The 16,255-nt window shown below is 42.1% G+C and overlaps 1 protein-coding gene across 1 annotated transcript in view; it reads left to right on the plus strand.

Moving 5' to 3' along the window:
• EPRS1 (glutamyl-prolyl-tRNA synthetase 1) overlaps positions 1 to 16,255 on the plus strand; it is an 85,766-nt gene that overhangs the window by 41,552 nt on the left and 27,959 nt on the right. The window contains exons 16-19 of the mRNA XM_003419879.4: positions 1,191 to 1,303; positions 3,304 to 3,418; positions 8,154 to 8,510; positions 15,286 to 15,519. Of these exons, the coding sequence (XP_003419927.2) occupies positions 1,191 to 1,303; positions 3,304 to 3,418; positions 8,154 to 8,510; positions 15,286 to 15,519 (819 nt within the window). The remainder of the gene's footprint in view (positions 1 to 1,190; positions 1,304 to 3,303; positions 3,419 to 8,153; positions 8,511 to 15,285; positions 15,520 to 16,255) is intronic.

The following is a 16,255-nucleotide window of genomic DNA, read 5'->3' on the forward strand; positions in this document are numbered from 1 at the left end:
TGAGGAAGACCGGAGGGAAAACAGGTAGTTGGGGCTATTGAAGCTGAGAATTTACAAGAAGACAGAAGGTTGAGTAGAAGGAGTGGTTCTAAATGCCTTGTTGAAACAGTTGATCATAGCTCCAGACCAAATAGGGAGGTCTATGAAGCCAAGAGAAAGGATGATCGGTGGCAAACGTGAGAGGAGTCAAAGCAGTGGGGAAAGAATATTCAGTGGCCAGAGAAGGGCCATGCTCTGCATGCGTGCGTGCATGCGTGCGTGCATAGTCCCTGAACCAGAGGCGTAAATGCCAACATTTAAATGCATAACCACGTTTATTGCCGTGGATAAGACTATTTGGTTTTGTCAGTTCTGTTTCTTTGATGCCTGTGTTACGAGTATTAAGGACAGTTTTTCTCATTCTTCAGGAAGAATAAACTTAAGATTGTTGTCTTCAAGGATTTTATGATAATCCGGTAATAACTAGCAGAGCAGTACCTGGCACAGAGTAGGTGGTAACTCATTTCATCCTCGTAGTAACTCTGTGAGGAAATTGGGGTATGGGAGGTGAGATAACTTGCTCTAAGTGTAAAGTCTCAGGACCGGAATTTAAACCTCGGTGATCTGGTTCCTGAGTCCATGTTCTTAACTACTTTTGTGTCCAGCCTCTCCAGAAACCTAGATAGCACTTTTTATGTCAGGCACTGTTCGAAACACTTTATGTGTATCAGCTCCATTAATCCTCATTACAACCCAAGAATACAGTGTTCCCATTTTACAGGTGACGGGAAGGGAGGCACAGCAATGCTAAGTAAAGGAACAAACAATGAAGGGTAGAGCTTGGGATTCGAACCCAGGCAGCCTGGCTCCAGGGCCTTGTGCTTAACTGCCAGGCTAGTGTGCCTTTCAGCCTGGCCTGTATGTGCTTCATGTGTTGTGTGTCCTACTTAGGATGGTAGATTTATTTACAGCTGCAGGAATGCCAGTCAGGTTACTTGAAAGTTTTCATGAAGCTGGTCAGTTTATAAACGGTGACTTAAAAAAAAAAATAGAATTTTTCTTTTAGCACTTCAGAGTTTTACTGTTTGTGCTTAATTAGTAAACCTTTTAATATATCTGTTTAAAATGGGAATATTTCAGTTACTGGAACAACTGCTTGCATATTAGAATTGTTTTAGTGCTCTGATTTTAAAAAGCATGTTATCTTTCAGCGTGAAGAACTAATGCTGGGAGATCCCTGCCTTAAAGATTTACAAAAAGGGGACATTATTCAGCTCCAGAGAAGAGGATTCTTCATATGCGACCAACCTTATGAGCCTGTTAGGTAAATAAATGTGGCTGAGTAGCCACGTGAAAATGCTCACAGTTCTTATAGTGAGTAATATTTTAAAAATTGAACTGTCACAAAAATACTGATACCTGCCAGTAATTTTTTTTTTTTTTTAATTTAATATTACAGACTTAGAACACTTTAGCAATATTTTAGATATTGGTTCTGGTATCTCAGGTAGAACCAATATGCATTGAACATTGACAAATTATTTACACCCAAAACTAAAAAAAACTAAACCATCTCTAATTAACCTTCTCATTGTCCAAGTATAAAGGAAAAATTTCAATATATTATCTCTGGGTGAAAATTACTGCCTTTACCTTTTTCTGTCTTTATTAGATATATTGTAGAATATAAATAAAACAGCAGGTACTGTATTTTCATGCAGATAAAGCACGTCTTCTATGTTTGCCAGCCACACCTCCTCCCATGAGGTATTTTCATAAGTTCCACTACACCAGATTTTTTTTACGTGTTGCTGTAAAAAGTGAGCATAGAGCTCTTAGGAAAAGATTTCATGGGGGGCACATGATCGGCCAACAAACGTAGAAAGTGCGTGTTGTCTGTGTAAAATGAGGTATATTTAGAGGGAAAATAACAAATCAGTATTTTGTTTTCAACTATGAAATAGGATTATTAGAGGGAGGATTTTCAGTATATTTTCGTCCATGTTCCTTTTTTTTTTTAACGGTTTCTGAATGTAGAGTTTAATGATGGTGATGACATTCTGCAAATTGTGCAGCCATTCTCACCCTCCTTTTCTGAGTTGTTCCTCCTTCGTTAACACAAACTCACTGCCCCCTAAGTCAGGTTCCTATCTTTGGAGTTCCTGTTGTCACTTTGATCCATCCCATATAGATCATTCTTTAAAGAACATAATGCTCAAGGGAGACCTCTTTTACTAGTTGAACTAAGCTTTTGTTTCCCTTTCTCTTTATTTTTACTTTGTAGTTTTTACCACAATATTTGCAGAAATCTTTTGCTTTTGCATGGTGTCAGGGGCAGTAGATTATGTTAGTTACTGTACCCTTTAGAACTGAGAAGTTCTTAGACATTTTTTTCAGGAAGTCCTCTGCCTGTAAGCAGATTATGGAACCCTGGTGGCACAGTGGTTAAATGCCCAGCTGCTTACTGAAAGGTTGACAGCTCAAACCCATTCTGAGGGAGAAGGAGCGACAGTCTGCTTCCGTAAAGATTCCAAAGAAACCAAACCTACTGACATCGAAGTTGAAACAGACTGTCCCATCTTCTTCCTGCAGAGCAGCTGGTGGGTTCCAACTGCTCATCTTTCAGTTAGCAGCCGAGGGCTCCTTTGTTCCCTGAGGGCTCCTTTCTGTAAGGATTACAGACTTGGAAATGCTATGGGACGGTTCTACTCCGTCTTGAAGGGTTGCCATGAGTTGAATCAATTCACTGGCACACAACAACATCAGCAGATTAGGTGTAGTACGTAAATGTATTTCCTTTAAGTCTGTAGAGATAGCGTCGTTGTCGTCATTAGTTGCCATCCCAGTTCATGGCGACCCCATGTGTGCAGAGTAGAACCGCTCCATAGGTTTTCAAGGCTGTGACCTTTCAGAAGCAGATCACCAGGCTTGTCTTCCCAGGTGCCTCTGGGTGGGTTCCATCCACCACCCTTTCAGCTAGTAGTTGAGCCTTAACCATCCGTGCCCCCAGGGACTCCCAGTGATGCCACCGGCATCCACTAGTGCCATTTCTCATGGCAGGAGGGATAGATATGCCTTTCCCCTGGGGTTTGTTTATTCATATCCATGGAAGTTTGTCATTAAAAGGTGGTCAGTTTTTATTTATTTACTGTTTTTACACTACTGTGAAGAGCCTTTGAGTTGAGCAGTAACTGTGAGCTGTTTACCCACTAATAATAATAGTGAACTGTTGGTTTTAATGCTGGAAAAGCATTAACTCAGTGCCATTGAATCTAGGAATTCAGTTTTAATCGCTGTTCAGATAATTGTGGTTTCTTATTTTAGCCCATATAGTTGCAGAGAAGCCCCATGCGTTTTAATATACATTCCTGATGGACATACAAAGGAAATGCCAACATCTGGGTCAAAGGAAAAGGCCAGAGTGGAAACAAAAACTGAGGTAAATACAGACTTCTGCAGAAATACCCGTAGTCAGTGATATTTTTGTCTTAGAGTTTAGAAGAATGTGTTTCTTTACAAATAGTTGGCTTTCTGACTGTTGTGACTGAAGATGACAAGAACTCTTGCCTTTTTGGGTTTTTTTTTTTTTTGGTCCTTTCATGTAAGACTTTAATACGTCTTACAAAATTAAGATTTTTACAATTTTGTTAAGTCAGAAAGAAAGCCTATATTAAAAGAATGTTTTAGAAACTTTTTCTCCTCTAAAAGAGCCACAGAAGATATCTTTTTAATAGCCATGATGCTTTATTTAATAAGGAGCATTGGCTTAGAGAGTTGAGAAATACACTGAGGACCATCTAGTCCTAGCTGTCATTTTATAAATGATAAACACTCCCCAAGATCGCAAAGCTTGTTATTGACAGAGCAGGGCTGTGGCCTGGCTCCCTGGCTCCTACCCTGTACTTGTCTGTCAACCCTTAGTGCCCCTGGAGAGGAGCTGCCAATGGTTAGGACCCTGGGCTTCAGAAAAAAGGATAGAAACTGTTCTGATGATAGGCGATTGTCTTAGTTGCCGTTTAAAAAGTGAATATGAGGATCTGTTTTTTTCATCTTGGAGGTAATGCTTAATCTGTCTTAAAGAATGAGTTTAGAATCTGCCTAGAAACCAACGTGGGAGGACATTCCAGGAGAACAGCTTCTGTCCTCGGAAGACAGGGTATAGGTTTGAGAGGTGGTCATCCACAAGCCTAGGGAAGTAGGCAAGAGGTTTTCTGTAGGCCAGAGGTCCTCAAAGCTTCTTAGTTCACAGCACCCTTAGTTTCTCAGAAGATTTTTCAGGGTAACCCTAGGCTAAAAGAAATCCCTAATAGTTCTATTTATTAAGTGGTTAAGTCCACATAACTAAATAAATATTTGTGTCCTAACAACTTCATAGCCATTTGAAAAAATATTATGTGCCTTTGAGTTGATTAGGACTCATAGTGACCCTACATGACAGAGTAGAACTGTCCCATAGGTTTTCCCAGGCTGTAATCTTTATGGAAGCAGATCACCAGGTCTTTCTCCCATGGAGCAGCTGGTGGATTCAAACCAGTGAGCTTTCATTTAGCAGGAAAGCACTTAGCCATTACACCACCAGAGCTCCTTGTTTGAAAAAATTGTACACAAATTGAAAGAAATATTTTACATTTCATTCTTAATATTTAATGGTAAAATAAAATATTTTAAGTATTTTTATTTTGGAGGGCAGTGTTGGTTCAGTGGTAGAATTCTTACCTGCCTTACGTGTACAAGACCTGGGTTCGATTCCTGGCCAGTGTACCTCACGTGCAGCCAGTGCTTGTCTGTCACTGGAGGCTTCGTGGTGCTATGATGCTGAATAAGCTTCAGCAGTACTTCCAGACTAAGACAAACTCTGAAGAAAGGCCTGGTGATCTACTTCTGAAAACCAGCCAGCGAAAACCCTATGGATCACAGTAGCCCGGCCCCATTGTACACGAGGCCACCACGAGTTGGTGGCTTACTCGGTGGTGGCTAACAATAACATTTTTATTTCATTCTTAAAATGATACACGAATTGAAAGAAATTCCATCATTTTTATTTCTTCTTGAACCTTGAACTCGAACTGGACACTACATGCCTGCTTCTTAGTCATTGCTTTTTGCATGATGCTTGATTTTTATCATGGGAGCTGTGGAAAATCCGGATGCTAGAGGATGAGAACTTAAATCCAGCATCGTCACTAGGGGTGGATTCAGGAAGTAGAGTCAGTACGACTGAGTGACTTCTAGTTTTGTCTTGGTCGACTGGACAAGTAGATGATAGATAAGCTCAACTAGGGAAGACGAGCACCCCTAAGCTTATTAGGAGACATGAGTTTACAGTGTTTACTGTTTACAGTGGAAGTGTCATCGCTTGAGCTTTTGACGTTACAGATTAAAAACTAAATGAGCCAAAGGAACAAGAACTAATGAATGAGAAATAACTGTAAATAGGACAGCATCCTTGTGCCTCTTTATATAATGTATGTATACCAACAATTCTCAAGACCATCTTGACTCAGGACCCTTTTTTTGTTGTCAGTTGGTGCTGAGCCTATTCCAGCTCATGGCAATCCCATATGTGCAGGGTAGAACAGTACCATAGGTTTTCAAAGCTGTGACCTTTTGGAAGCAGATCTCTAGGCCCATCTTCAGAGGAGCTTATGGGTGGGTTTGAACCACTGACCTTTCAACTAGTAGTCAGGCGCTTAGCCATTTGCATTACCCAGGACTCTGAGGACCTCTTTACACGCCTGAAAATGATTGATGACCCAAAGAGCTTTTGTTAACTTGAGTTATATTTATCAATATTTACCGTGCTAAAAATTAAAAATTGAGAAATTTTTAAAGAATTTATTTTCCTGGGGTAATTTTGAATGTACGTTTTGCCATACATGCTGACTTCAGAACCTAAACCTTGTATAAAATGCAACTCTGATACAGTTTGAGGTGCCTGTTAGCTATCCAAATAAAAATGTCTTGAAGACCGTTCAAAATACCGGACCTAGGTCCACAACAGTTCTGGGGTAGATAAGAAATTTTGGGATTTAATACCCATGACTTCATGAATACGGATGAGATTGTTCTGAAAAACTAAGTGGAAAACCATTTTTAAAAAGCCATGGGGAAAGTATGATGTGACCTGCATTTTAAAGTTGGGAGGGTTTCGGTTGGCAGAGGAACAGCGTGGAAGAGAACGTGACGTTGAGAATGAAACATGCTTGTTCACTCTGCAGAGGTCACTTTAGTGAACTTATGTCTAGAGTTGTTGCATGTGCTTACACGAACACGTACCTGTAAATGTATGCTTTTAGATAAATATGAGATTGTTTATACAATGATGAGGTACAGTTCTTGCCTTATTAGCAGTCTATATCTCATCCTTAAAAACACACTGTTACTCGGGGCACTTTTAAAAACACACTGTTACTCAGGGCGCTTTTAAAAACACACTGTTACTCGGGGTACTTAACACCTACTAATATTCACTTTTCCTCAGACACTCTTGCTGAGAGCTTTACACAGATTTATTCCATTCTGTAGCATTCAAAACTAAAGCCACTGCCCCTGAATTAGTCACCCTCACAATCCATTTTAGTAACGGTCCTCGGGAAGCTGAGGTACTGATCTACAAATTGAAGCAACTCCTTCACGCCATACCCCTGGTTTCTGCAGTCTCTCGGTTTTGCCCGTTTCCCTCCCAGACCACCTTCTTGGTGGCCAGCAGTCGGAGAGGAACTGCCTGTCCTTCCGACCCGATTTTTCTTCCTGGGTCAGCCCTGAGACTAGCGGTTGTAGCTCTGACTAGACCGGATCTCTTTCCCTGCCATTGCAGCTGTTAGGGATGACAGAAACCAAGGAATTGTGTGTCAGCCCTTTCTGTATCACTATGTTTCCATATGTATCCAGTTAACCGATTCCTCAGGAGTTAGATCCACCCTTCCTAAATCCCATGAACAGCTTTTGCTGTTTTTAATCCCATCCAGAACCCCAACGATTTCTCATTCTCTTGTTTACCCCTTTTCCAAAACCACATATTCCAGCGAGTCTAGGCTGTTGCAGTGAAACCTATCATTCTGACACAGGCTAAGTGAATAATTTATAAGGATCAGCACAAAGCTGGTTCCTACGAGGCACAGATTAACCGCCCCCCCCCCAAAAAAAACCACACCCAGGGCTGTCGAGTTGGTTCCGACTCATAGCGACCCTATAGGACAGAGTAAAACTGCCCCATAGAGTTTCCAAGGAGCACCTGGCGGATTTGAACTGTCGACCCTTTGGTTAGCAGCTGTAGCACTTAACCACTGTGCCACCAGGGCTTCCGCAGAGGTTGAAGATGTCCCAAATGTCCAGCTTTTCCAAGCTGCCGTACCACTCCATCATCTCTAACGTCAACTACTTCCTCTGGCCTCAGTACTCTCCCTGCTGTCTTTGGGTTCCCTAATTCCCTGCCAGAACTCACGAACTGTTAAAGGAAATGGCTCACACTATTGTGGAGACTGGCAAGTCCCAAATTTGTGGGTCAGACATAGGCTTCTGCCTAGCCCTCTGTCTCCGCCCAGAGGCACTCAGCTTTCTCCCTCCGCGGGCCAGGAAGCCCACTGCACCTTCTCCTGCAGGTCTCCCCATTTTTGGTGGTGGTGAGTTCTTCTCCCTGCTTTGGGATTGGCTCTCTTTTAAGGCAAAACTGACCAATCCCCTTGGTGGGCCACAGTTACCCCCTCACACAATCACCTGGGTGGGAGGTAACAGGACGGTGACTAGAAAAGCCACACACAGAAGTAATTAATCTACCGCAATTACGTTTTATTTTCCTGTCAATCCCGATGATTAAATACAATTATCACTATTTTACAGTAAGTAAACAAGTTGAAGTATAATTAAGTCAAGATCACCCAGCAAGAATGTGGCGGAGCAGTAATTTAATCCTCTACTGATATTTAGGCTACTTCAGTTTTATGCTATGATAAAAAATACTCCAGTGAATACCCATATGCCTCTGCCTTCGTTTCCTTCTCATTATTTCATTAGGATAAATTTTTAGGAAGATTATTCATGTGAACTTTTTAAGGGATCGGAATTTAAAAAGTTTGATTTTTAACTTGAAGCCTTATAAGACAATCAATTTGATATAATTTTGTATGAAGACATTTTACATGAATTAATTATCTTTTGGTTTTCTGCTTCTGTAGAGCACTGCTTGTAAGGAAAAGCCGGCACCGTCTCTGAATAGCCCTTGTGCAACACCTGAGGACTCCGTGGTCCTTTACAGTAGAGTGGCCGACCAGGGTGACGTGGTTCGTGAGCTGAAAGCCAAGAAAGCAGCCAAGGAAGATATAGACGCAGCTGTGAAACAGCTTTTGGCTCTGAAAGCTGAATACAAGGAGAAAACCGGCCAGGAATATAAACCTGGAAATCCGCCTGCCGCAGCCGCAGAGAATGTTTCCTCTAAATCCCCAGGAAGTGTTCTGGATGGTAAATCTCTCTATGACGAGGTGGCTGCGCAAGGGGAGGTCGTTCGCAAGCTGAAAGCAGAAAAAGCCCCAAAGGTAAGTGCACCTGCATGAGTTAGGACAATGTCGTAAGTAACTGTATGAGTTCAGGTACTTAGAGGAGCCCGGTCCTCTCACAAAGCATCTTGTTTACCGACTGTCTGCTCAAATGTTGTGGCCTCACAACCAGCAGTTGCTGATACCTGCCGTGTGCCAGCCTCTGGAAATACAGAGCCGCAGCCCACAATCCAGTCTGGAGGAAGGACAGGGGAAACTACGGGCCGGCCGATTGTGATCCCCTGTGGTGTGTATAAGTTCCTGTGGGAACCGAGAAGTGCTTGTGGTCCTGAGTGGCAGGGAAGGAGGAAACGATTCATAAAGAATATTGAAAATAGTCCTGAAGTGAAAGAAGCCCGTTACAGGTAAAGAGCGATTATGGGATGGTGGATGGCACGGGAGCAGGACAGGGCAGTGTTTCGTTCTGTCGGACAAAGGGTCTCTGTGAGTCAGGACTGACCCGACGAAAACTGGTGAAGGGACTTCAGGGGAAGGCACTCTATTGTGTGTCAGGGTTACTGGGGGGCTTGCTAAAACAGATTACTGGGCCCCACCCCCTGAGTTTCTGCTTTATTTAAGTCAGAGATGGAACCCAAACATTTTCATTTCTGACAAGTTTCCTAGGACATGCTGATGCTGCTGGTCTTGGGACCACGCTTTGAGAACCACTGGTATAGAAGATAGCAGGAAAGGCAGAAGGGTTTGAGGTGGATCCAGGGAATCACAGGTTGTCAAGGAGTTTTTGACCAGTGATTGTTATCTCGTGCTCTTCACAGGGGAGGTTTCAAATGATACCAAACTCTGAAGTATAAATTCTCTTCTTGTTTTACTGTTACCTTCAGGAAGAACGTTCAGTGAGTCGTAGCATCTAGTGTAGAACAGGATTACTTGCTGTGCAAGTAAGAGATAAGCAAAGGGAATGGCCTCTGCAGTAAAGATGGTGTTTAATAATGAAAATACATAAACCTGTTGCCCTTGAGCCTGTTCCAACTCAGCCGCCCTACAGGACGGAGTAGAACTGCGTCATAGGGTTCCCAAGGGGTGGCTGGTAGATTCCAACTGCCGACCTTTTCCTTTGCAGCCATAGCTCTGAACTGCTATGCCACCAGGGCTCCAATGAAGGTACATAGTTGTATTCAAACAGTGGCATAGTTCAAAACATGATCACATACGTAGTGCTGTAACCGGGTAGAAATCAGACCCTGATGTACTGCCAAAAATTGTAGATTCTGGGCTGTGGCATGAACACAGAGGGATGGTGTGCCTCCGGGCTTGACTTTTGTGGCTTGAGGGGTTTTCAGAAATGTTCTAAGGGCATCTGTTGTCTCTTCAGTGTCCTGGGCTTAGGTTGCAGAATGACTGGATAACTTGAGGTTGCAAGTTTTATACCTCACTTCCAAGTTGGTGAGCACCTGACTGGAAACCCTGCCACCTGAGATTTTCATCTGCGAACCTTTGACATCTGCTGGGGAAGGAAAATGCTTTGGGAGCTCATAGGTTTTTGCTCCAGGAATTAGTATTTTTCTGTCTGAGTACTGGGAGGCTTGAGCAGTCCTTCCTGTTTTATCTTCAGTGAGCCAATCAAGGTCCTGCAGAGCCATGACTGCCTAAAACAGCTTTGCTTTGTGGAACACGGGCTGCTGGGAGTGCAGGTTTAGGCCAGACACCCTTGATGTTTGCCACCGTGCAGTCAGGCCGGGGAGCCATATCCACCTGATGGATGCTCTTAGAGATGTGCTTAGAGGGGAAATTTTTTTGAGGGTCTTCATATGTCTTCATTCAGAGTTGAGTACATTGAGATTCTGTGCTGATTCTCGGTCAGCTAACTAGTGGGCCAACTAGTAGTGACCGCCTCAGCCTGTTACATTTGGATTGACAGCCACTACGTCTCCCATCCCATTGGGTTAATGGATCATATCGTGCTTTCATGAGAAAGGACTGCAGAAGTTATGAAAAGTCAGCCTCTGGGTAAAAATCTAGATTTCTTTGGCTGTTGGAGAGGTACTTTTAGTAGGTACTTTTAGGTAATGGTAAACGTGATATGAAATGAATCCGACTTCAGTTAGCTTAGCCTACGTTTATTGAGTGCCTACTATATACCGTAACTGTGTTTCTGTGTACTGCTTGTAATTATTCCCTAAATGCTAACAATAGTAAATAGAGTTCTCGTCTCTTCTAGAGAACCAGTCCAGTTGCTGGCAATGGAGCCAAGATTTAGAGCCCATCTGGCAGTGTGTGCTATATGCTTTTCTTAGTTTCTTATTTAATCCTCACAACAGCCGTGTCCAATGAGATTCAAATAATGTTCTTTTGTTTGTTCATTTGTTTAATAACCAGTAAGTAAGCTGTGCCTATGAAAGCACCTCCCCAAAGTTGCCTGGATTCCTGCCTTGACTGATGCCCAAGTCTGATCTTTCCGTTAGTTCCCAGTGGAGGTGGTAGCAGTGGGCATTGTATTGCGAGAACCAGAGAGTTAGGGTTTTGCTAGTGTTTTTTAATTATTTATTCCGCTAGTCTATGATTGTTTGATGTTAATAAGTTGTCTAAGCCTCTTAACCACTCCATTTCCTACAAAAGTCATTATTTTATGTCATATTTAGTGGCAAGGAAGGTGAGCTGTTGAGGCTTAAAAGTTACTGGTGGTTTTGTTTCTACTTTTCTTTCTTTTTTGCCCTCCTTTTTTGCTTCAGGATCAGATAGGTGATACTGTGAAGGAGTTTTTAAGAGTACAGGCAGAGCATACGCAAAAGATTGGCAAGGAATGAAAGCCTGGAAGCCTACCTTCTAGTCCATCTTCTGCTCTCCTTCCTTTTTGCTCTTGCTCAGTAGGTGCTGCCTTAAAGTAGTGGATCAAGCAGACAGTGTGCAGGCACATATCAGACAGTGCACCAAAGATAGAATAATACCAAACGTTAAGGTATTTTAACATTAAAGTCACTTGTCAGATTTTAAATATTAACGTTTGAAGTTCTGAGCTATAGTTTCAAGGAAGAAATTTTTGATCTTGAGCAGATTTCACTGATTTGGAATCTAAGTGGGTGCAGTGTTTGGAACACGGGACTAAAGTATTGCTTGGAGTGGGGCATGGAAAACAGTGAACTTACGGACTCTAGAGAATGTTGTGATGCTTTGGATTCTAGGGCCGGGGGTGCAAAGGTTGACCGGCACCACTCCACATAAATTGAGTTTGACGAAAAGAATGTTAACGATAAGACTAAGCAATTGTGAATTATTTTTATTTAATATAATAATCATTTTATTTTGCTGCCATTTATTACATAAAATAAGAAAAAGAATTATTAGCTATAAACCCGTTCCCAAATTTTGGGTTTCAGTTCAGGGATCTTTTATGAAACTGAGGAATTCGTGTTAATGATTTGCTTCAGTGAAAAGTAGCAGGTAAATGGAGATGCAGGTGAGTGAGCTGGCTGGCCCAGGTGCTCAGCAGCAGAACAGGTGTTCTGACCCTGGTTTGTCTGGTTCCGTAGTCTGGGCGCTCCACCGTGCTGCAGTGGATCTTGGGATCAGGGTTCAGTCCTTGAGCCCTTTCTTACAGGTTTAAGTATTTAAGCTAAAAACAGCTTTCTAATCAGTTGACTTTTAAAAAAGCCCTACTTTGAAACCTGTGAACTTTTACTTCACTGAATTTCCTGACAGGCTTTTTTATGTAATACAACCACGGGAACCCTCCCTGCCTACCACCACCACCCCCAAGGGGGAGGAAAAAACAAACCCTTGGAAGAGTCCCGTTCTGATAACCATTCACCCACTCCCCACCCTCACCAAGTCAGGTCTCTGCTTCATTATTACTGATGGGTGGAAGTGTAGTTCTCTCAGGTGTGCTAATGAGGAACAAAGGCGGGAGACCATCCTTAGGGCTGGAAAAAATAGACAAAGTTTCAAAAAAGTGTTTTTTTTTTTTTTCCACTGAGAATTGAGATGCACAGACCATTAAAAAAGGTACTATCATTTTAAATTGATAAAGCTCTAGGTTTTTCCTCAATTAAAGTTCTTTCCTCTCCCCTCTCCCCTTGGAGAAATGCTTCCAGCTTGTGGCTGCTGCCAAAATTGCTGTTTGAGTGCTTTTACCTCAATTTCCATTTTAAACCTTTACTGAAGTCCTTTGTGTGTAGGCTGTCTCTTTTCTCATTCACCTACATCAGTGATCACTGTAAGCTTTTCGTGTTTGTGTTGGCATATGTTAGATAAAAAATTTAAAGCAGCTATCGGTTAACAACTTAAAATCTATTTAACACATGCCTTCAGGCTTCTGCTGTTGTATAATATTGTATTGGTAGTACGCCATGCAGCATCTCTTTGTATTTAAGAGGTGTTTACCTTTAAATCCAGAAAACAAGAATATTAAGAGAGTCTTTTTTCCACATCCTTCAATTCTGTCCTCTGCATTCTAAAAACATATTAGAAGTCAGAACCAAAGATCTCTTTTGAAAAGCAGTTTTCATGGCATATGACCCCTTTCCATCACGTTGATTCCGACTTCTAGCAACCCTGTAGGACATAGTAGAACTGCACCATATGGTTTCCAAGGAGCGCCTGGTGGATTCCAACTGATGACCTTTTGATTAGCAACTGAGCTCTTAACTACTATGCCACCAGGGCTCCTCATGGCCCGTTAGTGAGATTAAAACGCATGTTGAAGTCATTGTCTCACACCTTCTATAAAGCTGTGCAAACTATATGAGAGTGGCCAAGATCATAGACCAGATCCTAGATTGAAATCTTAGCTCTACCACTTGTGATGTAACTTCAGGGTAGGTCCTTAGACCTTTCTAAGCTTTAGTTTATTCTTCTGGAACGTGAGGAGAGGGTTGTTTTGTCTGTTAGGTAAGATACTCCATCCAGAGCTCTTAGCACACAGCACTCTGCTGTGCTATAAAATGATAACCCATAAATAAATATATATGAAATGATTGTGATTCTTTTTTACATTGAAAATTCTGACCCTCTCATGATTCTTTATGTACTTTCTAAATCATCAGGGAAGACTGTGTAGTGGTATAATTTTACTCTTTTTTTGAAAAGTTACAGCCTGAATTAGGTTACTTAGTTACTTAGTTCTGTTCCTCGGTGGCTTGGAACAGAACGTATATGTAGTTTTACTCTATTTAGGGTATCTCAGTCAGTAATGAAGTGGTTTGCACAGCTTAACTTTTCCTTTAATTACTTCCAATTGTAATCTTGCCAAACAAGGATTTTTCTGTGTGACGTGTGTGTCATCTGACTTCCTGCTCAGTAAATAGCTAAGTAAAATGGAACTTCTTTCAAGTAGGCCTCTTTTTGTAGACATGGTTGCAGGAAAAAGTCCCTTAACTTTTTTCCAATTTTCGTTCTTTCAGCTAATGGAAGTTTATTTCTCGATTCTGATGTCTGATTAACTTGGGTTCTCTTGCATCTTAGGATCAGGTAGATCCTGCTGTGAAAGCGCTTTCAATTCTAAACATAGACTGTGAACAAGAGACAGGTCAGGAGCACAGGTCAGACAGCCCACCCTGATCTCCTCTTTGTACGTTTCCTCTTTTACCTTTACCGTCCGCCCTCTGTGGTGCGGGTATGTCATGCTTTAAAGCAGTGGGCAGTGTGTCATTGTATCCTAAAGCAACTGCTCGAGGAAATGGGGTTTTCTGTCTCAGATGCCAATTCTTCAGTGCTTGCCTGGATTCCCCTGACCCTCACCTTAGTATTCTTCCTGGCTTTTGTTGGGTTTCGCTTAGCTACCCGGGCCATTGTAACAATAACGTAGCAGTAAAACTTGGATACAGCACTTGGAAGGCACTTTTCCTTCTTTTAATTGATGCCTTGAGATTCCTGGTGGAGTATTGGTCTGTTAGATCGTTTCAGGTGACGTGCTTAGCTTGGGCCCTTCACCTGTGTTCCTGTCCTCTGCTAGAGTCCCAAGTGTCTCGGTTGGGCTGAGTGTATCATTCTTTGCCGTTATGATTTAATTGAAATATCAGGATGAAGAGGGCAGGTAAGCATCTAATTAAAACCTCAGCATACTTTCTAAGCTCATTTTAAACTTTTTAAGAGGGTTATATCTATTCCTTAGTTGATGCCAAACTGTGTTTTTTTTTTTTTCCAATGCCATATATAGCATCTGTTTAATAGACTGAAGAAAATCAGACTTGCATAGGCAAAGGAATTGGCTGATCTTTATTCTGATTTTTTAACTCTGACTGCACACAATTTACAGACCCAGAGCTTAGACTTGACAGCTCACTTGGGCATCCTATGTTTATTTGCCTGTTTACGTATGTAAAACAGGAAGTGACGGCGTTGCATGTGTGTGGATGTGTTGACGCTTATTTATACAGCTTGTATATGGAAAGGTGGAGCTCCCAGGTGGTGCAGGCAGCATGCTTTGCAGCTAACTGAAAGGTTGGAGGTTCGAATCCACCTAGAAGTACCTCAAAAGAAAGGCCTGGCAATCTACTGCCAAAAAAATCAACCCCTGAAAACCCCCGTGGAGCACGGTTCTACTCTGACACACGTGGGCTCACCATGAGTCGAAACCGACTCGACGGCTGCTGGCTTCTATGGGAGGATGATTATGGTTTATATTTCTAACTTTTCTTTAGCTTTGAACTGTTACTTAGGCTGATGATATAAGTGCTTTTTGCTTGAGTTTCTCCAGGATGACCCTATTTACAGGAATACTTTGGTGGTAATTAATGGTTTTCAAATGACATTGAATTTTTCAGCAAAGAGTCATTAAATATTTAATTATCTTTTTTTTTTCCTTTCTGTTTTATCTCAGGCTAAAGTGAATGAAGCTGTAGAATGCTTACTCTCTCTGAAAGCTCAGTATAAAGAAAAAACTGGCAAAGAGTATATACCTGGGCAGCCCTCCTCATCTCAAAATTCAGACCCAGGTCCAACCAGAAGCTCTGAACCTAGTGGCCCAGAAACACCGGAAGCCAAAGTACTTTTTGACAAAGTTGCTTCTCAAGGAGAAGCAGTTCGAAAACTGAAAGCTGAGAAAGCCTCTAAGGTCAGTGTGGTATTTTATGCATGTGTTTTTGTTTTTACGTGACAGGCAGTTTTCTTTGCCTAGAACTCTCTGGCCCATCCAGTCTGGCTCATCGAAAAAAGAAACCACTGTTGGTCCTTTTTTGTCTCAGCTGGATTTGTTCCCGTGTGACACTGCCCTCCCCTGACAGAACACTTTAGCACTCTGTAGTTTGCTGAAGTTGCCTGCTTCTCTCTCATCTGTAAGGTCCCCGAGAGTAGGGTGCTAGTTCCCAGCACAGTGCCTGGCACATGGTAAACCCCAGTGCACACTTGTGGCTGGGACAATACTTCTGATGCTCTGTTAATCTCAAATGACAGGCTTTATTTTGAGCTCAGGTGTGGTTCCTGCCGATTCTCTTACTTTTATAGGAGTAGGATTTTTTGTACAGATTCGTATGAGTGAAAAAGAGAAAGTTGTCATTTGTTGTTGTTGTTAGCTGCTGTCAAGTCAACTCTGACTCATGATGAACCCACGTGTAAGAAACAAAACGCTGCCCGGTCCTGTGCCATCTTCAGGATCATGGAGCCTACTCAGACAACGTCATGTCCTGATCCATAGGGCTTTTATTGGCTAACTTTTGGAAGTAGATCACAGGATATTCTTTTCTATTCTGTCTTAGTCTGGGAGCTCTGCTGAAACCTGCCCATCATGGCTGATCCCACGGATATTTGAAATACCGGTGGTATAACTTCCAGTATCCTAGCAACAACACACA

The sequence above is a fragment of the Loxodonta africana genome, chromosome 25 (assembly GCF_030014295.1).
Source record: "Loxodonta africana isolate mLoxAfr1 chromosome 25, mLoxAfr1.hap2, whole genome shotgun sequence".
Lineage (NCBI taxonomy): Eukaryota > Metazoa > Chordata > Mammalia > Proboscidea > Elephantidae > Loxodonta > Loxodonta africana.